The sequence below is a fragment of the Musa acuminata genome, chromosome BXJ2-5, assembly GCF_036884655.1.
Source record: "Musa acuminata AAA Group cultivar baxijiao chromosome BXJ2-5, Cavendish_Baxijiao_AAA, whole genome shotgun sequence".
In the NCBI taxonomy this organism is placed as follows: domain Eukaryota; kingdom Viridiplantae; phylum Streptophyta; class Magnoliopsida; order Zingiberales; family Musaceae; genus Musa; species Musa acuminata.
In genome coordinates, this window is record NC_088342.1 from 12,840,192 (window position 1) to 12,864,579 (window position 24,388).

At 38.0% G+C, this 24,388-nt stretch overlaps 3 protein-coding genes across 4 annotated transcripts; all 3 read right to left on the bottom strand.

The window, feature by feature from the left end:
- Nucleotides 1-732: 732 nt before the first annotated feature.
- LOC103973268 (FT-interacting protein 3) lies at nt 733-7,266 on the bottom strand. 2 transcript variants are annotated; one of them, XM_009387780.3, is made up of 2 exons: nt 7,079-7,266; nt 733-4,108 (listed from the first exon to the last, which is right to left on the bottom strand). In XM_009387780.3, the coding sequence occupies exon 2, from the start codon at nt 4,039-4,041 to the stop codon at nt 1,009-1,011; it is 3,033 nt and encodes a 1,010-aa protein (XP_009386055.2). In that variant the 5' UTR covers nt 4,042-4,108; nt 7,079-7,266; the 3' UTR covers nt 733-1,008. The 2 variants fall into 2 exon arrangements, with proteins under 2 accessions (XP_009386055.2, XP_009386056.2); XM_009387781.3 differs by lacking the exon at nt 7,079-7,266 and adding an exon at nt 6,113-7,040.
- A 2,037-nt stretch (nt 7,267-9,303) lies between these two features.
- LOC135612523 (glutathione S-transferase T1-like) lies at nt 9,304-14,520 on the bottom strand. Its single transcript, XM_065108914.1, has 8 exons — nt 14,502-14,520; nt 14,283-14,405; nt 14,075-14,148; nt 13,556-13,616; nt 12,429-12,482; nt 11,514-11,593; nt 10,675-10,880; nt 9,304-9,673 (listed from the first exon to the last, which is right to left on the bottom strand). Exons 2-8 carry the CDS (start codon nt 14,345-14,347, stop codon nt 9,515-9,517), a joined length of 699 nt encoding a protein of 232 aa, XP_064964986.1. The 5' UTR covers nt 14,348-14,405; nt 14,502-14,520; the 3' UTR covers nt 9,304-9,514.
- Nucleotides 14,521-15,909: 1,389 nt separating this feature from the next.
- Nucleotides 15,910-21,628, bottom strand: LOC135612524 (glutathione S-transferase T1-like). The gene is made up of 7 exons (XM_065108915.1): nt 21,490-21,628; nt 21,258-21,331; nt 20,459-20,519; nt 18,986-19,039; nt 18,100-18,179; nt 16,678-16,883; nt 15,910-16,369 (listed from the first exon to the last, which is right to left on the bottom strand). The coding sequence occupies exons 1-7, from the start codon at nt 21,552-21,554 to the stop codon at nt 16,163-16,165; spliced, it is 747 nt and encodes a 248-aa protein (XP_064964987.1). The 5' UTR covers nt 21,555-21,628; the 3' UTR covers nt 15,910-16,162.
- Between the last annotated feature and the right edge of the window lie 2,760 nt (nt 21,629-24,388).

Consider the following 24,388-nt stretch of genomic DNA (forward strand, 5'->3'; position numbering starts at 1 on the left):
CGATGTGAGTAAAATTTAACGATCGAATTCCCGGAAAAAAGTTTTTTTTATTTTTATTTTAACTAGCGTCCTAATTTTTATTTTTTTAAATTAAAAATATTACTCCTTGTTGTCTTTGCTTAGCATCGTTAATCGTCATCGGACTCACTTTTGTCTCCGTGAGTACTCGTCGAAATCACCCGAGTGCTTGCCCTACCTCTCCTCTCCTTTATTCCCTCGAATATACTTATTTCTTCACAACTATAATTCTTTGTTTTTTTATTCATAATTTTTTTTTATGTTTTCATCGTTGATTGATTGTCTATGTCGTAAACAAGAACGAAGAAGACAAATCGAACAAGACGAAAGAGAGAAGAATTAGAACGACGAAAACTAGTTAAGGTGATGAAGGGTCTAATAAAAATAAGGTAAAATGATTTTTTCACGCAAAAATAAATGCTTTACAAGAATTTTTAGATGTAAGATTGTAAATTTATCAAAACTAAAGGTTTTTTTGAGAAATTATTTTAAAATAAATTTATGTTATATAAATATATTTGAAATACCATTTTTATATATTCATTTAGAATATGAACCATAGTTTAATGTGAAAGCTTCCTTCTTGGAACATTCTAGTGTGAAGTTGTGGTGGGTGACAATCCAATTCGCCATTTTGTTGCCAGCAAGAGCAAATTTGGAGTCTCTCATGAGAACCTGAGTAAAGTGGTAACACTGTCGATCAAAAGGCATATATACAAGACAAAAATAACTTGCAATTCTCAAACAAGATGAGGATCAGAACATGACTCCCATCTGTTGCAAGTAGTACAACCTGATGGATAATACAAGCTTACGGTGTCTCTCCCCTCGCCATCTCTACATAAACACCACCAAAGATCAAGGCAAAAGATAACCAGCTACAGCAACAGATACTCCTACGCATAAAGCACCAAGGAAGAACAGCTTCGAAGACCATGACAAGCAACCAACTCCACTGGAGAGGCCATCCGAATCGATGCTGCTCCTGCTCTAGAGCAAGCTGTCCGTCCTCGCCGGCAATCGACGGAAGAAGTTGACGGGCACAGATGGCAACTTGTGTCTGAACCTTGGATGCCTCATCAAGTAGAACCCCGCGGCAGCTGCCACCACTTGCAACGGCGTCACGTACAGCACCATCGCTGCACACAGGCAGAAGACCAGGAACATCGCCGTGGCCCGGGGATCCCTCCATGTTAGCAGCAAATGCAGTCTCTCACCCTGAGTCGCGATGTCGCCCACCACCGTCTGTATCCTCCCGGCCACACTCCTCAGCCGATCATACCTCATCCTCATGATCTCCGGGTTCCGAGAGGTTGGGTAGGTGTCGAACTCCTCGTCCAGCTCATCCGGATCCACTGCCTCCACGGAAGAGATCTTGGTGTTCATGTGCGGTGGGTAGCGGGGGCGGAACCGGTAATTCCAGACACCTATAAGAAACATGTAGAGGAAGATGGTCGGAAGTATCAGCTCAGGGAAGCAGACGAGCATGATGAACAGGATGTGCACCAAAATGGTGGTGACAGGGTTCTTCCACGAGCACACATCGCCGAACCATTTCGCCACCGCGAACAGGCCCGAGAAGACGGACATGAGCCGGAAGAAGTTCGCCTTGCTTCTGCGCATGCTCCACAGGTGAGAATGCGCATCTGACATGTACTCCACGACCTCCTTCCGCAGCGGTGGCTCCATTCGGCTCAGCCGAGCGGCCACGATCTGCACAGCTTGGTGGCGGAGCATCTCTTGCTGGATTATGGGTAACGGGCGGATGTAGTGCATCTTGGGCAGGAGCGGTTTCGAGTAGATGAACATGCTGTTGACCATCGACGTCACCGAGAACCGAATCGCAAGGTGGAGCTCGCCCATCTTCTTGACGCCCGAGTTGTGGAGCACCAGCAGCGGGTAGGTGTTGGTGTAGATGCGCCCGGTTTCCAGCGTGGAGAGACGGATTCTGACCTTCCCAATCTTCACGTCCTTGTTGCCGCCGGTGCTGGAATCTTTCTCGCTAAGCTGGCAATTGTCGAAGACGCCGACGGTGAGGACGGTGGCGTGGTCGTAAACGTCCCAGGTGTACTGCTCATTGAACCTCGGGCTCATGTTGTCGACGATAGTGCGAGTTCTCACCCACTTGTGGCCATACTTGGCGACGCAGTAGGAGTCGCAGGTGCCCTTCCCGTCCCTCGTCTTCATGGGGTGGAGACCGGTCGCGTTCAGGACGCCGAGCTCGAGCAGCCCGATCGGAGGCTTCCACAGCTGCTTCGCCGTGGGCCGCAGGTCGCTGCTGTAATGGGTGGACTCGTCGAGCACATGATATCCTCCGTCGAGGCAGATGCGGACGTGGATCTTGCTGGAGAACTTGTCCTCCTTCAGCTGGTCCACGTCCACCGCCACCGGCCTCTTCAGGTTCCACCACTTGGAGCGGATGATCCGGTCATCGGCGCGCTTTTCCACGGCGGCCAAAGGTACGTGAACGCGGCCGATCTCCTCGTCTTTGTTGTGCGCGACGCGATCTTCCACGGACAGGATCAGGTCCTCCTCGAAAGGCTCTGCCGCCACGAACATGAACTCTTCGTTCCACAGGAAGTTGGGCGTCCGGGACTGGATCGCCTTCGTCTTCATCAGCTGGCCTCCGATCCGAGCTTTGCAGAGCACGTCCGGGAACCTTTTCTTGTCGGAAACAAAGATGTCGTGGGCCTCAATGACGTTGACTCGGACGTACCATAGCCTCGGCGCATGGTACACCTTTGCGCGTATGTAGTTGCTCAAGGTGTGGGCGTCAACAGCGGGAACGGCGTCGGAGTGCGTGGCGTAGGCGAAGGACTCATCAGCTTGGGTTCCATACCACACAGCCAGCATCAGCTCGCCTTTAATCTTCTCCCCCTTCTTGTCCTCGAGCCGGTACCACTCGGGAGCTAGCGGGCTGTCGGGGGGGACTCGCGAAGGGACCTCGTTCAGATCGAAGCGCACGAGCCCCACGAAGTCATCCTTGACGAGGTCCTTGTCCTTGAGCACCACCTCCATGAACGAAGCTTGCACTCGTTCCCTGGCGAACGCGAACACTTGGTTCCACTCCGGGCTCTGGTTCTTCTCAAAATGCCTCGTGGTTCCCTTGTAATTGCCAAGTCTCACCTCCACGAACGGGTCGAGGCTCCCCGTGATGTCCTTGGCCGGCAGCTCACGCGCCTTCACCACCCGCACGAAGAGGTACTCCATCTTCTCCACCAGGTCGAAGGCGCCCGCCTTTTCCCCGGGTATCATCCGGCCGCCGATGATCCGTCCGCCGCCCAGGGAAGGGCTGGTTTCTTTGAGCTGGAAGTCCACCGGCTGCTGAGAGGACGACGACGAGAACATCTTCACGACTCGAGGCGGCTCGGATTTCATCTCGTCCGTCGCGTACCTCACCGACTGATCGACCGCTTGACCTGCTGCAGAGTAGTACGGCTGCGGCGGCTGCTGCTGCTGCTCTCTAGCGAGGTGGTGGAAGGTCCGAAGTGGCTCGGGTCTGCTCTCCTGGAACGGGTTCAGGCTCGAACCGGTGACCTCAGCCTGAGGTTGCTGCGCATGGCTTGAAGCAGGGCTGCCAAGGATTGGATCGAAAGCTGGCTGAGGAACGGAAGACCTTATGGAAGGGTCATCGGTGACGAACACCTTGAGGCCGAGTTCTCCTTTAACGCGTGAGAAGATCCCACGCTTCTCCAACGGATAGTGCAAGTCCACCGCGTCGGAGTAGGGGACGAAGGAGGTTCCTGCAAGCCGCACCTTCCCGATGAAGGACCCGGAGTTGGTCGCCCTGTTAAAGTGGTAGACGTGGGCTTCGAGGGGGCAGTCAGAGAGGGTGGACGGATCAGAGACGTTGAAGTAGAAGCTCTCATTCCAAACCGGGTTAACGTCCTTCTCCTTGATGGTGGTTCGGAATTTTTGGCCATCGAAACGGAGTTCGACATAAGGACTGACAGAGCCTTGACCATCCTTGCTGATGAGGTCATGAGCACTGAGGACTTCAACCCCCAGTTTAAGATTGCTCATGTTGATGACTCTGTAGTTGGTGGAGGGAGATGAGGGATCAGAACCGATCAACTACCGAGGCCAAAACCTGCGTGGTAAAGGCAAGCAATTTGTGAACTGCTCATGTACAAGTACAAGAATGGCTCTAATAACAAATGGTGAAGAGAAAGTCCATGTTGCATGTAAAAACCGTATAAAGAGATAAACCATATACAATGTCCACCCACAAGGCCAGTTCAGAAGAGAGGAGCACTGATAGAATTTAAACCGAAAGATCAAACAACGGAGTCACCTCAAATTGCAGAGTAATCCAAGGTTCAGTAGAAACCGGGATGAATTCATATTTTTTTCTTATTGAGCAAGCAATCAAGCCTTCTGGTAGTGCAAAGGTAACCAAACAGTCATGATTAGTGTTTTCAATCTCTCGTGGGTGCAAAAGCTACCTTTCTGCAGTTGTTCATTGCAGAAGCTCTGCCTTACCAGTGGTTGAACAAAGTATGCAGAGCCAAAATTCTCACAGATTTCTACTTAGGACAGTCGAGGTCTGAAGCTTGGTTGTTTGCTTTGGGTTTTCTTGATTTATATGCATTAAAGCATTCTAAGTAAACTGGATAAAAGCAGAGTTACATATCTTGGTTCTCACGGACATACTAGTATTCCAATAATTAAGAGACTTCGTAAAAGAATGCAGAGTAGCAAAGGAAAAACTGAAGCAAAACCAGGTTGTGTCAAGACAGTGCACAAGTTGATGCTGAAACCAAACTGTGGCAGATGCCTTGATCCATAGTGATAATGTTAAGCTGGGAATTGTGGGCATATCAATATCCTCAAAGGTGAAGATTGGCAACATAAAATAGACCAGTTATTTAAAATCAATACAATGGTTGTGTCTCGGTTACAAAAGGTACGGAGAGGAGGTCGATACTTGAGAATCCGAGGAGCTCATGAGTCTCCAATGTATGAGGCTTTTTGAACACAGAGATTATCTTAATTAATCTGTAAATAATAAAACTCGTACATACATTTAGCTACCATCAAGAAGTTTTAGAAATTTGACCAACAACAACCTTTCAGATATAAAACATGGTGTCATTTCCTAAGGATGGCATCAGAAGCTTTAACATGTTTCAAGATTCACATTTATGATATACCCACTACAAATGCTAAGCATGAGAAACGAAGAGAAGTGATAGAAGCAACTAAACCATGAATTTGTGATGTCAAAATCAAGCTTATAACAAAGTCACTCATTTGAAGTCCTTATCATAATGATTCTGCTACTAATGTATGATGAAAATTTTACAGTCCATCATCTTTAATTATGTGTAATTTAGCACTAGAACGTGTTTATTATGAAGTTGCAGTTTCCCTTGGGCAATAAAACTGTAGTACTAAAGTAACATAACTGTACGTCGATGTGTACCGAATGATTCTTCATTTAAACATAAAAAAAATGGAATTCCAAAGTACACATCAAATTGCAAAGGAAATTAGTTAAATGACTACCTCATTCAACTGGATTTATTCCGGTTTAAACAGTTTGCATAATGTGGTTAGTATAGATTCGATAACAAACATTACTCGGATACTCTGTGTCTCATATTCCTTCTATATAACTTGAAAGGTTATTTTGGATCCAACAAGGTTTGGGTGGTAACGGTGATCAGCAAATGAGCTGAAAATATGTCTTCCAAATACATTCCTATGATGTACAAGACCAATTAGAAAAGCAACAAGAATCTGAAAGACTGGAATTTTCCACCAGTTTCATATGATTCACTGGTACCATATGACAGACTCTGTTCCTCCCGAAGGAAGAAGCAAGCAAAAGAAGTAAGAAATGAGATAGCATCATAAACCCTGCTAACAGCAACAAATCGAGAACAGAAGTCCACAAAATGAATGAAAACCTCAGGACTAGAACCACACAGGTTATTGTAACTCAAATCATTCTTCTTATCCTCTCTAAAATTCTCAAACTGCGGTGCTGAAATCGCAGCCAATTTCTTGCAATTAGATGTCAGAGAAGAACAGAACATCCTTGAGATGTTGTCTACTTTTCAGTTAAGAAAGAAACCTAATTTATTCTTACCTAAAATCTTGACATAACTTCATGGAGATGGTGAAGTGCCGCCATCATCATGTAATTGCTCCATACTACAATGGAATTGTACGAGTCCTAATCTCCTCATGCTATATGGTCACTTATCAGGATGGAATGTACCCACATAATTGATATTTTAGGTTAGGTTTTCCTGGCTAAGTACTTTTAAAACAGAAAGTCTTTCTTCCTTACAGCTCAGCTTGATTCCAGCAATCACAAATGTCCAGAACTAAGAACACACAAATTATTTATTATTATTATTTTTTATTTCTTTTCAATCAGCATCTTACCAAACTGGTATCATCTAATTTATCCAACCTGGTTACTCTAGTCATCCTCTACCATATGTTGGTGCTGCAAGGGAACACAGGGGCACCGGAAAGATAAATCTTTGGTCCAGAACCTAAACCAACCAGAGGAAGAGAACTCGGAACAAAATTGGTGTTCGACAAGCACCGAGGAGGTCGAAATTGTTCACTATATCGGAATTAATAAGGTTAGAAAAGTAAGTCTTTGGTCACCGGTGTTTGCATCTTTCGACTGCCCATCTCAATCATTTCCTCTAAATTGACTATCTTTCAACTGCTCATCACGATTTGCACGCTCAATCATTTTCTGTGTCACCTTCCATCAGTATTGATTCATGGAAGTAGAATATGCGATCTCCAGAGACACAAATATGTAAGATATAAAAAGGTAAACCTAATCCAGAACGAAGTCCACCGCCATCTGGATTTACATATAACTCCTCCATTGGAATCCAGCACCGCTTTCCAACAGATGGGAAATTAAGCATGAGAAGTAAGCTTCTAATCCGTTTGGTTAATTCCATGAATGGCCTCTCTAAATAAACAAATTTCAAATCAGGAGAAAACAAAGAAACAAAAGAAAGCAAGCAGAGCAAGACCGGATTCAGAAGAAGAAAAAGCAGTCGAAAGGAAGAGAAGGGTTCACCAGCGGAGCCAAAACTGCTCCACGCCTCTCCTCCGAAAGCTTCGAGTTCTCGAGTCGACCGCAGCCCTCCGAGAGGAGATGAAGAGGGGGTTGGGTTGGCTTCTTGGAAGGAGATGGGGGTGCAGCCTGGAAATAGGATGACGGGGAATCGTTGCTTTCGCCATCGCAACGACAAACACATCCCTCTCGATCTTTCTTTCCTTCCTCCTTCTCTTTCATCCGCTGAGAGTCTTTGCGAACACTTGTGATGATTACATTCATACGTAATAAAAAAATTAATCACCTTTCATAAATGTTGTATTAATTAAATTACGCACAGAACACTCTTATACAAATAAAAATATATATATCAAATATATAGCTAACATTTGAGGTTGTTGACGAAAAATAACGAAATTTGCCGTCCACTCGATAACTAATAATAAACATGAGAAGAACTCGCAAAACGCACGTAAACTGGTGTGCATCGAACGGATACGTCACGAAGTTTCGTTGATGATAAACTCTGGTACTGCAAACCACAGAGAAGATTGATGATCCAAAGATTTGACCATTTCAATGTTTTTTTTTTAATATATTATTATCTTGTGCTATTTCATTTTTCCATAGGAAGTACGTGAGGTGGTCTAGGAAGACCTCAACCTTTCCTTTCCTGTCATTAATATTATCTTTTGTAGAGAAATTTGATATATAATCAATCAATCAATCATCAGACTAGTATTTTAAATAATATTTGAGGAATAAATAAATTAAATAAATATCGCACGTTTTAGAAATCAAAATCCAGCTTCATCGTTATCTTAAAAAAGTTAATTAATCAGCCAATCAGCAAATATATATATATGGCACAATCAATCAGCAAAAAATACGATAAATACATAACATCAAAAATACGATCACAAACGGGAGTGGTGGAATATTAACTCCGTTGGTTCGGGTAAGGCAATTTGGGAGAGCCAATGCGTTGACCAGCTGGGCGGCCACCCAAGTCGTCGTCCTTTCGCCGTTGGGGATCCTGTGGTGACACATTTTTTGGTTCCCTTTAGATACGTGACAAGACGGATGGGTCCAATTTAGTGGCGGATCGAGTTGGATGGATGTGTGCCGATTCCTTGGTCGGGTCCACGCTGCAACGAAAGCGTCGTCGCACCTACCGACCCTCACTCGTGTCTCACGGCACAACATTTATAGGTAACAAGTCTCTCTCTCTCTCTCTCTCTCTCTCTCTCTCTCTCTCTTCGATCCAGCGAGTAGATATTTCGTTTTGGATTTATGTCGTAATTAATTATTGCTTTTAAAATCATCACCATATGTCACGCTATGCTTTTGTTTGTGACATTTTTGACTCCCAAGGCGATGAATGATATGGACGTTTGATCTGAATGATGTGCGGAACTTAAAGAAGCTGCTTCTGATTAAATGCTTCATTTAAAGCACTACAGTACATACAATGTGGATTTATGTTTGACTCTCTTTGGGTTGCTTAACTGTTCATGTGTTTGACCAAAGGCTTTTGAGCATCACTGCGAAACCAACCATTTCTAAAAGAAATGGTTATGATTATTATTATTATTAATTTTCTTTTCTATTATCAAGATGAACTCATTACACAAATATTTTCATATTTAATGTTGTGTTTACATTAATTTTTGTTATACTTTATGTTAAACGTGTCGAATAATAGTGAAAATTGATGTAAATTAATACAAAATAAGAAATAATATTATTTTGAATCAATTTTGAGGGAAAAACATCTCACCTGCTTTTTCGTCATGCACTCTTTCAAATATTCTATCCAACATATCCATCACTGTCAATATAGTATTTTATATTTATATCACTCTGACGCCAATCCGAAAACTCGTGTTTTGACCATCTTGACACTTTGTAGAAAAACTAAGTGATCTTTCTACCAATTTTTTCTTTGTTACTCGACGTGCATGTTTCGAGATCAACAAATAAAATCGAGTGCACCAAATAAAAATATGTGTTTAGTCTACCATATCATATCATTTTAAAAAGGATAAGGGACAAAGATAAATTTTGATTACACCATCAAACCTATGTTTAGATGTTCAAATATGTTGGATAAAATTTCAACCGAATACCTCAACTCTCATAACCTAGTAGATAAAAACTGAGTTTTTCAAATTTAGCTATATTCGATCAACCTCTCAGTCGATCTCTTAGTATCTCATGCACATAAATATTTTTAATAGAAGATGCAAATACAATAGTTGTTTTAATCATTAATTTAGAAGGTTTGATACATAGGAAAACTTCAAGAACTGTTCTTAATACACCACAAAGATCCAAAATAAACACGCACACAGCGCACATTATTTCAGTGCTATATTACAATCACTGCAAGCTACTACACATAAACTGCTGCATCAGATCACCTGTTCTATCGGATTAAAGGTTTCGGGTTGGATTTCAGGCTGACTTCAATAATGCTATTCTTGCCTTGACTTCCTGCAGATGCTCATGGACTTCCTCAAAATGAGGACTGGTAGCACACTTTACATTGTCGATCCATTCCAATATCTTCGGGTGAGGCCCCAATATTCTCTTGCGATCTTTCTCATCCACAACCTGAAGCAAAAGGATGCACAAGATGATTAATAAAGAGGACTACTATTAAACATCTACAGAACTTAGTACGATGTATCAACATTTTGCTGACACCTCCAAAGATTATTGCTTCCTGTTATACCACTAACTTTATTACTTGTACTCCTGTCGAGCTCCAGAAAGCAGATTGCTCTCTTGATACCATTCATACATAGGTGTTAGATTATTTAATTAGCATGCTTCAACTTACAAAGACGAAATTGGTCCTCTTGGTTACCTTGCTGAGTCCAAAAAATGAGCGCTCATTCCGAGGGCACATTTCTCATGTAAACAGCTAAATTGCATGCTTTCCAACTTTGCTCATTCTTTGATGGCGACACATCAGATTTCAGTCCATAGCTCAACAATATCTTTACTGATCCTACTTAGTATGCTTTTCTGGTGGGTCATTCATTATCTTTATCTTGTCTAGCATAATATGCAGTGAAAAAAGCTTCATCAACTGAGACTCATCTTCCCTCTCTAAACTAATAAAGACTTTGTAGGTTGAGGACCACAAATTGCTGCTGCATCTTTGTCAGAGATATTCCTTCACTAATAATTTGGATTCTGGATCCTATAAAAACTTGAACATATGACCTACTTGTCTTCGGTAATAGAGTTTCATAAAAAAAAATTCCATCTATCAATCAAAAAAATATCTAAATAATAGCTCACGAATTGCACTGCAAAGACTGAAAGAAGAACTCACTGAAAATGAACGTAGTCAGGCTGAGTCATGTTTAAAGAAAACAGAAATAATCAGGTTAAGCCATATTTGAAGTGGTTTTTGCACTTTGAATTTCTATTCATTGCTCTGTTTCGTAGGCAGCACATTGATTACAGAGTTGATAATACCAAACTAATGAATTGCATGCAAACCCATCTTTTTTTTCTCCTTATTGATGCAATACTGAACTACAAGAACATAACTTAATAGATCTGGTATCATACTAATGTACAGTTTGCATCGAATAACATACCTCAAGTTGCATAATCTCACAGGCAAGACTGAGATCTGCAACAGATGGCTGGAGGTTTCCCAGTAAAAATTTTGCATCTCCTTTAAGCCATACAGACTCTAACTTTGAAAGGGACGCACTTAAAATTTTCTCATCTTCAATTGCTGCTTGTGGATTTAATGGAAGACTGCGTACAGGTCCCAGTGCACTGTTGATACAGTAGTTCACTGCAAAACATGATATAGATCATCAGGGCCATCAAATCTTATCAGACCATCCCATGAATGAAGGTGATGTGGTGTGATGAGGGAAAGGAAAGATGAAGATCCCAATGGCCTCTGCTTCTAATAATCCTTGTCCACTAAGACAAAAGTTAAAAATAAAAATAAAAAACAAAAAATTTAGGCGGCAATGCGCAAACAATGAAAAGGCAGCATTCTGAAGTCTTTGCAATTCTATATTGAACCAATAAGCTCAAACTAGGTCATATTCATCTCATGGCTCTAACTACTGCATTTCTCACGATGTGGATCATAAAATGGACTAGAACTTGTCTTATCGACAGTATCCACAATTCCACACAACTGTCACTAGTTTAATCTTCAGATGGTTGGTGGATCACACAGCTCACAATCACAACTGTCTGAAGACATGAATTTAAGTTCAGCAACTTCAAATTTCTATGAAGTTAGTGATATCATCCTTTGCTTAAATATTTTGTTATTGTTGACTTCTTGTGTATGATACAACGTGAATCCAAACTCTTTTTATGGATGCCTTCAGAAGAACTAGCATGATAAGAAAAATCATGTTCACTGTCTACATTCAGAACAAAAATTGGATGCTGGGGTTTCTCGTACATGCACCACGGCGTAGGTTGGAATGGTGCCAATCCAAAATGGACTGTATTTTTGCTCTTGAGATGATATCAGCAGGATACCTTCCACAAAAGATAGGAAACGTAAGGTAAAATGTATCTTGAGATGACTAGGATATCGAACACAAACAATAGTAGCACTGACAAAAGTCACCGGAAATCCCTGGTCTAATTTCCATCACAAAAAGGAATACAACTTTCACTTATAAAAAATCGAACAGAAGTCCACTTTTAATGAATCAAGAAGTCCACTGTAACATATCAATCATGGTTTTTCTACACAAATATAAAAAATAGAACTTCAAAGGTCACCTTTTCCCTGCTCCTTCTACCTCATTTATTAGTAACACGAGAGGACAGTAGCTTGAGAGGGCAATAAATATCATCCAGTTTGTAACATTTTTTTATCACCATAAATTATTTTATATGCACAATTTTGAGAGATAGATAGGTAAATTCTTTTTTCTATTCTGGATATTACTTTGCCTCAAACAGGAAGGAAAAGAGATAATTTTAAAGTAGCTAATGTACCAAGCTATACTTTGCAACTTAAAATGGTTTGTTACCATATGATTGTTCAACTCATTTTACTATGACGATCCCTGGTCTTTCATATCATTCAAAAGGGCTGATAGGTAGTTACAAAACCTTACCTATCATGATCTACACTTGAAGATTAATAGTATTAGTTGCTTCTCAATAAAATATGAGTAAAGCCTCAAGGAATACTATTTAGATGTCAGAGAAATGCAATAGATGTTTATCAACGTAATACAAGCTAAGCCTCCACTAACATTATCAGGTTGCAAGAGAAAATATTTTATGAAAAAACAAACCAAACACACATACACATATTGATAGACGAAGGAAATAATGCAAACGACATATTATAAATTACCAGCGGTCCGGAACTCCTGGAAATGCACTAGCAAGATAGCACAAAATGGCATGACTGGACAAACAAATAAAAGTCATTAGATTAAGGTTGACGAAAGGATGGATGGATGGTGGAGTAAAATCACAATTGAATACAGAATAAACTTCAACATAAACACCTCATCATTTATATTTGAATTTAGAGTATTTAAGAATATTCAACTTGAGAATATAAGAAAATCATATATGAGATATACATATAAACAGGCATGACTGCTACCACGGACTTCAGAATCATAAAATGGAAACAAATACATGAAAGTCAAACCATTGTCGCAGATAAATCTATATAAGACATCATAATGTTCATGTGAGGCTCTTTCTTTTGATTGTTATAGTTGTTTCATCCTGGTCTTTGGGATTTCAGATTTATTTCATGTTAAATTTTGCATATGATTCAGAGCCTGTTCAAGTCGGTTTAAAATTTAGAAACCCTTTCTCTAGTAGCAGTTTTTATTTTTATCCATCTTTTCCTTTCAAGGACACCTTAGTCATTCTAGTGTTTTCAATTGCCCATAAAATTTAATGTCTTCTTGAAGAACAATCATGTCTACCTAAGGGTCATTCCACCAGTGATATACAAAGTTCAGAGAGCACAAAAAAATTAAAGAACTACTGATACATGGTAAGGTGCCAGAAAAAGGAATTTTGAAACCATCTTGATGCATGACAACTTACCAGAGAAGCTACAACACCAGTGTGTTGTAGGATGGATGAGTAGATGGGATCCAATGGGATTCAAGTTTGTTAATAGATCAAGCAACAGGAGCAACACGTACTGCAAATCTTGGGTCTGGTTGATTATTTTATGCAGTTAAGGCTATGATAAACAAAATTTTGAAACATAGTGTTCTCCAAATGATTTGGCAAGACATTGCCTGAGGCTTAAGCTAGAAGAGTTCTCTCAAATGAAGCATAAGTTATATGATGGGCAGCTTACTATGAGGACAAACTGTTCAGACAAATGTGATACAATGACTCAGTTACCACCATCATAGGAGTTATGTTTTGATCGATCTTTTTCGCAAGGACAGGAGAAGTGCATAAAGAAATTATATTTAAGCATAGACTTAAAGAAACAATATCTACCTCTCAAAGAGCTTTAAATCTCCATGAACAATTGCTGGAACTTCTGCCATTGGGTTTATCTCTGGAAAAATATCTGAATTAGTACATCTAGAAAGGAAAACATTGGAGTATACTGAGAAAGCTACGCTTAGTTCGTAAATCAGCAGAGACTAGGAAAGCTTGCACATTCAGATTAAGGAGGAAAGAAACAAGTTATTCTCTGCATGATTTGTTAAGCTCAAGAGTTCACATGAGGTAGTCATTCCTGTGAAATAAAACATAAAGAGTTGATGATAGCAGAGCCTCCGAATTGTCCATTGTTCTCAGATGCTCGTTTAGTGTACTATTACTGTGAAAGATGACTTCCATTGTCTTTAACCTTGCTCGATTCACCTTCAGGACGACATGTTTGCAAAAAGAGGGAGGGTTCGAGATCTCAGTTACTAAGCTGTGACAACACAATAAGAAAGATTGATTCCATCGCCCTGCAACTCATGAGGAAAACGAGAACAAAGAGGGTGAGAGCTAACTAGTGGGGACCTTTGAAATCGGGCAAACGATGCTTGCCCGTCGTGAAATCAATCGTCACCTCCTCGAAGTCAATACCGTTGACCCTGACATCAACAAGAACCCAAATCCCTCACGATAGTCATGTAGATCAAAGCAGAAGAAACAAAAAAAAAAACCGAACATATAAACGAGAGACATCTAAGCGAAAGACGAAGACGAAAATGTTAGGGAATATTACTTGCAGAAGATTATAATCGCCCGCGACGGCTGCGACAGCCGATGACCGTACACCTTCAGCGTCATCTCTCTTCTCCTCTCCTCTTCTATCCTCAGTATGAGTGCATTGCAAGTATGAAATCCTCTTTATAAGAGAAAATAAAATGAGCAACGAAACTTTTTCGAATAATAAGAATCATTGAACCAACAGTTATTATTGAATCAATGTTCCCCAACTAACTGAATCAAACACCATCGAACTGTCAAAGGACTCTTTCGCGTTCTTGGACGGTCTCCGTTCTTCGTCTTCCTTGTCTTCTTACCGTGGAAATAGAGCTTGACAACCGATCTTTTGGTGCCAATTTTGGCACATAGCTGGGAGAACTTTGATTACTGTTATAATGATCCGAGCCTAACCCGTTGATAGTAATACACTCGTCAGATCCTTATAAGTCAATCTTAATCTTTATCCACTTTCAATATGAGTCAATCTTAATCTTTGTCCACTTTCAATATGGGACTAATCATGAATGTTACAATTGTCGTCCTCTTCTACAGTTCAATGAATCAAGATCTACAGAAAGTCGTGGATCCAATGTTGATTCACCATCGCCGAGTCGAAACATATTTGTCGCACTCTCATCTATTTTCTCCCGATGCGACAATTCGCATTCATGAACGCATCATAACATTGCAAACCCTCACACTTAAATATGACCTCATGTGGAAGCAAATCCAAAGAACTTTTAATGGCTAAATCGAATTGACGTTACATCGACATCGTTGCCTTAAATTAACTAATCAACAGAAAAGTTTGTTGCTGCAACATATTAACCTCTAAATCATAATGGGCGATTTTCAATAAAAATATTTATATCTCGAGAATTTTCCCATCGATTCTTTTATTTTTATTTTTTAAATAATATCTTTAATTAAAAGAAAACCCAACTTACTCTTCAAAAAAAAATTTATAGTATTTTTGGTTATCATAGTAAATAAAAATACTGTAAAACCGACTTAAGAACACCGTAAATAATCTAAATAGATTTTAAATCTTAATTAAATTAATTATAAGTTTAAAAACATGATCTTGCAATGATCTATGAGTAAGAGCAACTAAGGAGTCATAATATGAAATCACTTGTAATATTTTTTTAATGATTTTTAAAGAATTTATAATACATCAATAAAACACTATCATGAGTTAAATAAAAATACTGTAAAAATTGAAAACTAGGAAAGAAATAGATGAAAACTTTAGAGGTATTTTAATTTTTTTTAAATTAAGGGTATTGTTTGGGCAAAAAATAAAAGAAGGGTATCTTTTGAAAATACCAAAAGTATGGGTATTTTTAGAAAAGTCACCCAATAGTAAATAACACCAAATAGATTCAAATTTTCCAATCGCACAATGCAGTGTGTAAAAAGTTTGGAAACTGAATCCACAATTTTGCAAAATCTCAAAGGAACAACTTTAGCAAGACACCAATGTTCACTCTGGTAGGTACATAAAAAATATCCAACAAATTCTTGCTCTACATCTGAAGCTGGTGACCTTTTTTGTGGAAAGAAAGCAATACAATGACTCTACATCTATGTATTTGGATAATCAAAAGAAAACATGTAAAGGTCTATTGTTTTAAGTGATATGAAAAAGAAATTCTTCATATTATAGGTAATGACTTCTTAAATAAACCTCTCCAGAAAGGTCCGAAGAGGATGGCTCACATGGAATATAAATATATCACAGTACTGCAGAGCTTTCACAATCGTATAAGACAACTTCAATGATTGTTCTTAATCCTTCGGAAACATCTAAAATAAACACACACATAGCAACACTGTTTTAGTGCTCTGTCACTGCAATGTAAACTGCTGCATCAAATCACCAGTTTGATCAAGTTAAAGCTTCGGGTTGGGTTTCATGCTGAGATGAGTATCGTTAGGTTTTGCGTTGGCCAGCCTGCTGTGTAGCCTTGCCTTGACTTTGTACAGAATCCCATGGACTTCCTCAAAATGAGGATTGGTAGCAGATTTTACATTTTCGATCCATTGCAAAATCTTTGGGTGAGGCCCCAATATTCTGTCGCGATCTTTCTCATCCACGACCTGAAGCAAAGGGATGCACTATTAAATAGCTTCAAAAATTATTATGATGTATCAAAATTTGGATGACAGCTCCAAAGATTAGCATCTTGCATCCATGTGCTTCATGTTATCCCACTATATTGTATCCAGTCTAATTCATATTTGCTTATTTTTCTCTTTGCAAATTACAATTATTGAAAACCACAGATACTGTAGTAGTTTGTAAGATATGATAAGAAAATGCATGGATTTAAATAAAATTGTATATTCTTTTCCATAACTGTATGTAATAGTCATAAAACACAATGAGTATGCATCAAGTGACATACCTCCAATTGCATAATCTCACAGACAAGGCTGAGATCTGCAATGGATAGCTGGAAATTTCCCAATAAGAATTTTGCATTTCCTTTTAGCCAAAGCGACTCTATCTTTGAAAGAGATGCTCTAAGAATTATTTCAGCTTCATTTGCTGCTTGTGGGTTTAATGGAAGACCAAGTGCAGGTCCCAGGGCACGGTTAAGAACAAAGGTTGCTACAAATAATAAAAAGCAATCGGGCTGTCAAGTCTCATCAAACTAGAAAATCATAAATATAATGAACTATGATGTGATGGAAAAAAGAAAAGACAAAGAAGGCCCATTGGTTTATGGTGTTAGCAAGGTTCTTAATCTCGTACCGTACCAGTATACTGAGCTTTGCTTGATATGGTACGATACGGCATACCGAGCAGTATACCTAAAATAAGCATAAAACCCTTCGAAAATACCTAAAAAAAAAAAAGTTAGGATAGGGTTTTTAAGTTAGAAATAAATATTGTCTAGCCCCTTCCGTCATGTTCTGACCGAGGGGGATTTTTCTCCTACTAGAGCCTCTTCTTCTATTGCCTCGGTGATAAAACGTAAAGGACGTTGAGGATTTCCAGCCTCATCAAGTAAATGACCCTTTTGGTTCTCTACTGCTTCGACCCACTCTAACATTGGCTTTGAATCTTTTGTAGAAATGGAGGTCGATGGGATCAATCTTTGGTTCCTCTAGCTTCTTTGTCCAAGGCGATAACGGTCGAAATCGACGAGTACCAGTTGGTACAAGTCGATAATGATCGAAATCGATCGATACCAACCGATATAGGTTAGTAATGATTAAAATTTCGAACGTTACCGTCCGGTATAGCCCCATATCGCCTGATACGAGGCCAAATGCCTGATACCGCCCGGTAGCAGACGGTTTGTGTGCCGATCTGCTGGCGGACCAATACGTACGGTATTGCAAACCCTGGGTGTTAGGAATCCTTGTCTTCTATATGAAATAAAACTTATAAGGAAGAGAACAACCAATAAATGAAGGCAGCATTCTTAAAGTCTTTGCTATATTAAATGAAACCAACAAACTCAAACTGAGGGCTCATATTCCAACTCATTTCTCTTAAGAACTTCCCTCCAATATTTCTAGGGATATGTGCCATGAAATCAACTAAAACTCATCATTTTTTCCATTGTTATTCCCAACCGTCACTAGTTTAATCTTCAGATGGTTGGTGAATCAGATGTCACAACCACAACTGTGAATTCAAGTTTAGTGAACACATCCTTTGCCTTAAGTATTTCTTTATTTTTAATTTCTTGGATATATTTTAACATAAATTCAACCTCTTCTCATGGATGTCTTCAGGAAAACTAGCATTATAAGAATTAATATGTCCATGTTCTTCATTCAGAAAATAGAAACGAGAGGATGGAGCTTTTTCATACCTGCACCACGGCGTAGGTTGGTGTGGTGCCAATCCAATATGGACTGAATTTTGGCTCTAGTGAAGAGATCAGCAGGATACCTTCCATATAAAACACGAGTTACAAGGTAAAACTTATCTTGAGATGGCCATGATAAAGAACACAAACAAAAGTATAAGTGATATTTCTATCTGACATCGATGGTCTAATGTCATAACAAAAAGGAATAGTACATCTTTCACTAATAAAGAATCAAATAGATGTCTGCTTCCAATAAATCAAGTACTCCACTTAACGTATAACCATTGTTTTCCTACAGAATATAAAGATATAACTTCAAAAGTCACTTTTCCTTCTGTTCCTATTGTTTGTTTATTAATATTATCAGAGCAAGGTAGCTTGAGCGAGCAGTTAAATGTTAGCCAGTTGAACTTTTGCCAGCATTATATGAACAAATAGGAGAGATATGATAGATAAATTATTCTTTTACTACTGGATATTCCTTTGCCTCAAATGTGAAGGAAAAATCATTTTGGAGTATCCAATAGTAACCAAGTTATGCCATTGCAACTTAAAAATGTTTTGTACCATATGCTTATTTATCTTTCTTGACAATGATGATTTATGGTCATTTATAACATTTAAAAAGTAGAGATAAGTACTTATGAAAATTGACCTATCAGGACTTTCACATGAAGGTTGTAGTATATAAGTTGTTTCTGACAACATATGAGTTAAGCCTCAGAAAACTATTAGGTCATCAGACAGATGTATTAGTTGTCTATCAACAGCATAAAGCTAAGGTCCCAAGGAGACTATCAGGTTGTCGGAGAAAATATAGTATGAAAATAAACCCACACAATTGATGGACAGAGAAAAGGAATGTAAATGACACATTATAAATTACCAATGGTCCGGAATGCCTGGAAATGCACAGGAAAGATAGCTCAAAATGGCATGACTGGACCAAAAAATAAGTCAATTAGATACAGTTTGCCAGAAAGATGGATGCAGACAAATATTTGGTATGTTTAAATGTCAAAATTGAATAAATAAAATGAACTTTAACATAAAAAACTTTGTCAAGATTTAGAATTAAATTTAAAATACAATGAATATTCAATTTGAGTAAGAAAGGTACAGATGTTCATGCGGCATATATGATAATACAGGTAAATTAGCATGACAGTGATCTCAGACTTGGAAATTATACCATGAAACAAACATATGAAAGTAAAACGACTGCCATAGAAAATTCTTTATTCATAAGACATCATAATGTTCCTGTTGGGCCTTGTCTTTTAATTGTTAGTAGTTATTTTACCCTTAGCTTTAAGAATTTAGAGTCTATTCAAGTTGGCCTGAAACTTATATCTACTGTAGCATTTATTTGTTCAAGAACACCAGGGTTATTCTAGAGTTTCAAGTGCCTATAAAATTTAATATCATAATAGTAAACCATCATGTCTACATAAGGGCCATTCAAAATGTAATGAATCAAGTTCAGGATGTGCGATAAATTACAAGGTACCAGAAAAGAAATCTGATACCACTTTGATCTATGACAACTTACCAGAAAGGTGCTGCAACAACAAACAAATGTAGAATGATGGGATCCGATGGGATTCAAGTTTTGTTCATAAGTCAAGGAATAGGAGCATTTGGTTGATTAATTCAACCAGTTAAAGGTATAAAAAAAGTAACCCTTCATTGAAGCATTTTGGTATTGTTCCTGGATTAGAATACAATTAATGAACATAGAGTCATCTCATTATTTTTCCTTAAAAGATAAATGATGGTAGACTTACTGATCATTAAGACAGTTGACGAAAGAACCCAATGCAACAAAACTCATGTTGGGTCTTTGGAACAGCTTGTATTATTTGATAATAATCAGTTTAATCTATTTTTTCGAGAAGGTCTCTGATTTGAGTCCATATAGACCTAATCCTAACATATTTTGTTTCAGTTTAGGATACTTTTCATTTTCTCTTTAGTACCTATTTATAGACCAGCCACATGGTTGGTTCCCCATAAATGAAAGCAACATCAAATGCTCATGTAAGTGCAAAGGGAAAGAAAAACAGAAAAAAAAGAATAATTTCAACTTAACATGATTTTGAAACATGATGTTCTCAGCATGACATGGCAACCATTGCCTGTGAGTTGAACAAAAAGAGCTGATTGTAACAATGAAACATAACTTAATAAAAACAGTATAATGGGCAGTCTACTATAAGGACAAATTATTCAAGGATATGTGACACTGCCCTAAATGAAGACTCAGTTACCACCATGAAAGGAATCACATGTAATCAAGGACAGGAGAAGCATTAAAAGATAATATATTTAAGCAAAAACTTAAACAATCAACATCTACCTCTCAAAGAGCTTATATCTTCCATCAACAATAGCTGGAACTTGTCCCATTGGGTTTATTTCTGAATAAAGCATCTGAGTCAGTACATCCAGAAAAGAAAGAGGTGGAGTATACTGAAAAAGGTATGCTTAGTTCGTAAATCAGCAAAGATGAGACAAGCTTGCACATTTAGATTGAGCAGAAGGGCAGAAACAAGATATCCACAATATGATTTCTCATGTTCAAACATTGAGATAAAGTAGTTATTTCTGTCAAATAAAACATAAGGAGCATCATGGACAAATAAGTGTCTGTCTGGTGTCCCCACTGATGATGGTAGATATTCTAAGAATTGTTATCTAACAAAACCATAATCTCCATTGTTCTCAATTCTTCGTTTGGCATACTTTTGCTATAAAAGATAACCATAATTAACCTTGCTCAAGCCACTTTCTTCCTCCTACTGATCCGGAACATACATAGTATTGCCTAAACCCTAGATAAAAAATCTTTAGTTGATTATACATTCTGTTATCCTCTTTATAGGATACTAAAAAAATCAACAAAGCATCATTATTAGCGATCTCTTAAAATTATTTTATTTATTGCTTTTCAAGATTCTACTATCATATAACACAGATATCTTGCAATCACTACTAGTATTCAACAAACCCATACTTTTTCACAGCACTAATTTACAGCTAGATTGCGAAGATGCTATTTCGTAAAATCTCACTCCATAGTATTACTATTCAATATTGATTTGTCTGTGATTCAGATATGCTGGGCATAACTATGAATTGGAATCGCAAAAAGGGACCTTTGAATTCGGGCGAGCGATGCTGACGCTTCACGAGATCAATCCTCACCTCCTCGAAATCGATGCCGTTGACCCTGAAATCAAGAACCAAAATTTCCCACGATAAATCGTAGAGCCTAAGGGAGACGAATCTAATCCCAACATAGAAAGCGAGAGATTTGTCTTCCCAATCCAACATCTAATCGAAAAGATTAAAGCGAAAATGTAAAGAAATTGCGTTAGGAAATATTACTTGCAGAAGATTATAATCGCCCGTGATGGTTGCGACATTCGATCGGCGTACACCTTCAGCGTCATCGCCTCTCTCTCTCTCTCTCTCTCTCTCTCTCTCTCTCTCTAAGACGAGAAGCGTTGACTGCAAATGTGGCCTTCCCTTGAGTGTAACACAATATATATATATATATATATATATATATATATATCACTGAAAAGTTTAGAAATGGTTTATTCATTTTTACGAATTTTAAGATCTCCCATCTAATATTAAACTCCTTCATATATAAAAATTATTACTATTAACATCCATTTAAAGATTCAGATTAATAACTTCTAACCAACAGTAAAATTAATTTATGTCGCATCTTATATTTATAAAAATTAAATTATTATTTTATTATTCATATTTTTTAAAAATTATCTTTGAATTGAAATTTTTATGTTTACAATACTAAATATTTTTTAACTGAAAAAATAAAAGCATCTCAGTAGAGCATGAGTGATGAAAAAACAATTTTTGCAAAAACTTTATAAAGTTTTGAAAATAAATATATAAAGGTCTTTGATCTATTATAAAGTAGTAAGATAATCTGAAAATAAATATAAGATAAAAGCACATTATCAATCATGTTAATAAAAACTTTTAAAAAATATAAAAATAATTTTAATATTTATGAAATATATAAAAATATTAATATTTTAATATGAAATAATAATATATTAATTTATCATGAAACTCATCCAATAGAAAATTAATGATAATTCTTATACAGTAAATAAAATCATACATCAATAATATGCAACAAATTTCAGTGACATATATGACAGTATGATAAAAAAGATATATTATATCCGATGGTGTACTCTTTCAATATTGGATGAAGAGATATATTTTACGAGATAGATTCCTTGAACATCGATAGCAAAAACCTATATCGTACTCCCAACAAAAGATGAAGAAATCATTTAACCATTATATCTAATAACTACTAATTCCTGAAGGGAATCATCCTACCTGACTTCGAGGTGGATACATAGTCATTCATAATCATTCATTATGAGGGAATATATGACTTGTTAGACTATATTTATTAGTGACTCTGATGGACCCGTAACTCCTTTCACTTCCAATGTTAACTATTTAACGTGGTCACATATATTACATGATAACAATCATATCAATATCATTAATTTAATTAAAAAAATAATCATTATCAAAAGACACCTTATAAAATTTTAAAGTTCATTAAAACATAAATACATGATGCATCAATTTTTTCAATAGTTCCTAATTAACTTAGACCCTAATTCGAATAGATTAATTGACTTAAACTAAACTTAATTCAATTAAGACCTAACTACATTAGTTGGGCCATGTTGGATCACATGGGCTGAGTTGTGCTTAGTCATATAGGCTAAGTTATTATTTGCCACATGAGTTACGTCATGTTAGGATCATAAATACACTAAAAGGGAGGAGAGGGAGGTTCAAAATGGAGAAATGATTCGAAAATTCGTTTGATCAAACTAGTATCAAAAATGTGTTTAACTTAGAATATAAGTAAGTGTAGCAAGTAATTAAATCAGTAAGCAATAGCAATGAATAACATAAAAGGAAATGCATATCAAATTTATAGTGGTTCGATTGTCGCGACCTACGTCCACTCCCGATTCCTCCTCTATTTAAGCTATTAGTATTCACTAATGATCTTTTTTTCAACGGATGAAGATCAACTACTTTTGTTACAACTCTTTTCTCCTTTTTATAAGCTTAAAAGAGAATCTTTACAACTCTCTTTTACAAGTAATCCTCACATCTCTCTTAGAATGACTTAGAAACTTAAGAAGAAAGAAACTCAACACTATCAAAGGAGTTTACACATTTAGAATCACAAATTTTTAGTGTTCTTTTCTTACTATCTCAAGTTGCATAGTTCCATTGCTTATAGAAGAGCGTCAAAACCGAAGTTTCGATAACGAACTACTGTCCTCTGTCCCTCAATCCTATGAAAAGCATGTCCCTTAATTGCTTTAAGAATTTAGTGCAGAAGAAAGAAATATAGAGGCAACTGTTGCTTTAAGATTGTCATCTTGATTGGCAGCTGCTAAGTATAGAACTCCCTAACGCTATTATAATGGCCTGAGTCAAACAGGCAAAGTCAAGTGTCTCAGCAGAGTCAACTCAAAGATGGAAATTGGACGTTAGCACTTCGCTTGTTGCTTCCTTTCGCACCCCAAGATATCAGTAATCATTGAGAGCTTCGAAGCCAGCCAAATAAAGGACAATGAATTGAACTTGCTCGAACCTATCTCTGCTCTGGTAGACTTTCTTCACATAACTTCTTAACCCATAACTGGAACTAGGTGGGACTGGGACTCCACTCTTTCGGAACCGCACTCAACTGTATTGCCTGCTAAAGATTGAATGGAATTTTGAACTGAACTGTCAACTCAAAACTCCTCTTACATGCATTGTTGATTATCTCTCTCACCACCAACAAGGACGGATAGTAATATGACTTTCTTTTTCTATACGATAGACTCCTTGTCAATTTCTTTTTCCATTCTGACAATTCCATTCTTCTAAGATCACTATTTGCTGGAGGATCCGTATTCGTAAGAAGGTCGGTTTATACGAGTTGAGTTCGTCAGTGTATTTGTTCCTTAAAGCAAGAGTGAGCTGAGCAGTTAGGTGTTTGTTCCTTAAAGTAAGAGTTCAGGGAGGCGTGTTAGTTAGGAAAAGTATAGATTGAGTGGAGAGTTCACCGTTTGCACTATTTTCTATTCTTTAGAGTTTCTGTAAGTGGAACGCAACATTCTCCTCTCCTCTTTTGTGCACTCAATTCTTAATACAGAGGGAGTCTCTTAAAGGATGCAAAACTGTTTGTTTACGCTATTCTATAATATGTACAGCT

Excerpts from the sequence above, each read along its gene's own strand:
- LOC103973268 (XM_009387780.3), bottom strand. The coding sequence starts at position 4,041 with ATGAGCAATCTTAAACTGGGGGTTGAAGTCCTCAGTGCTCATGACCTC.
- LOC135612523 (XM_065108914.1), bottom strand. The coding sequence starts at position 14,347 with ATGACGCTGAAGGTGTACGGTCATCGGCTGTCGCAGCCGTCGCGGGCG. Across the intron at positions 14,149-14,282 it reads GCGATTATAATCTTCTGCAA|GGTCAACGGTATTGACTTCG; the intron begins GTAATATTCCCT and ends TGTTGATGTCAG. Across the intron at positions 12,483-13,555 it reads GATTTAAAGCTCTTTGAGAG|TCATGCCATTTTGTGCTATC; the intron begins GTAGATATTGTT and ends TTGTTTGTCCAG.
- LOC135612524 (XM_065108915.1), bottom strand. The coding sequence starts at position 21,554 with ATGACGCTGAAGGTGTACGCCGATCGAATGTCGCAACCATCACGGGCG. Across the intron at positions 19,040-20,458 it reads AGATATAAGCTCTTTGAGAG|TCATGCCATTTTGAGCTATC; the intron begins GTAGATGTTGAT and ends TTTTTGGTCCAG. Across the intron at positions 16,370-16,677 it reads GTGAGATTATGCAATTGGAG|GTCGTGGATGAGAAAGATCG; the intron begins GTATGTCACTTG and ends CCTTTGCTTCAG.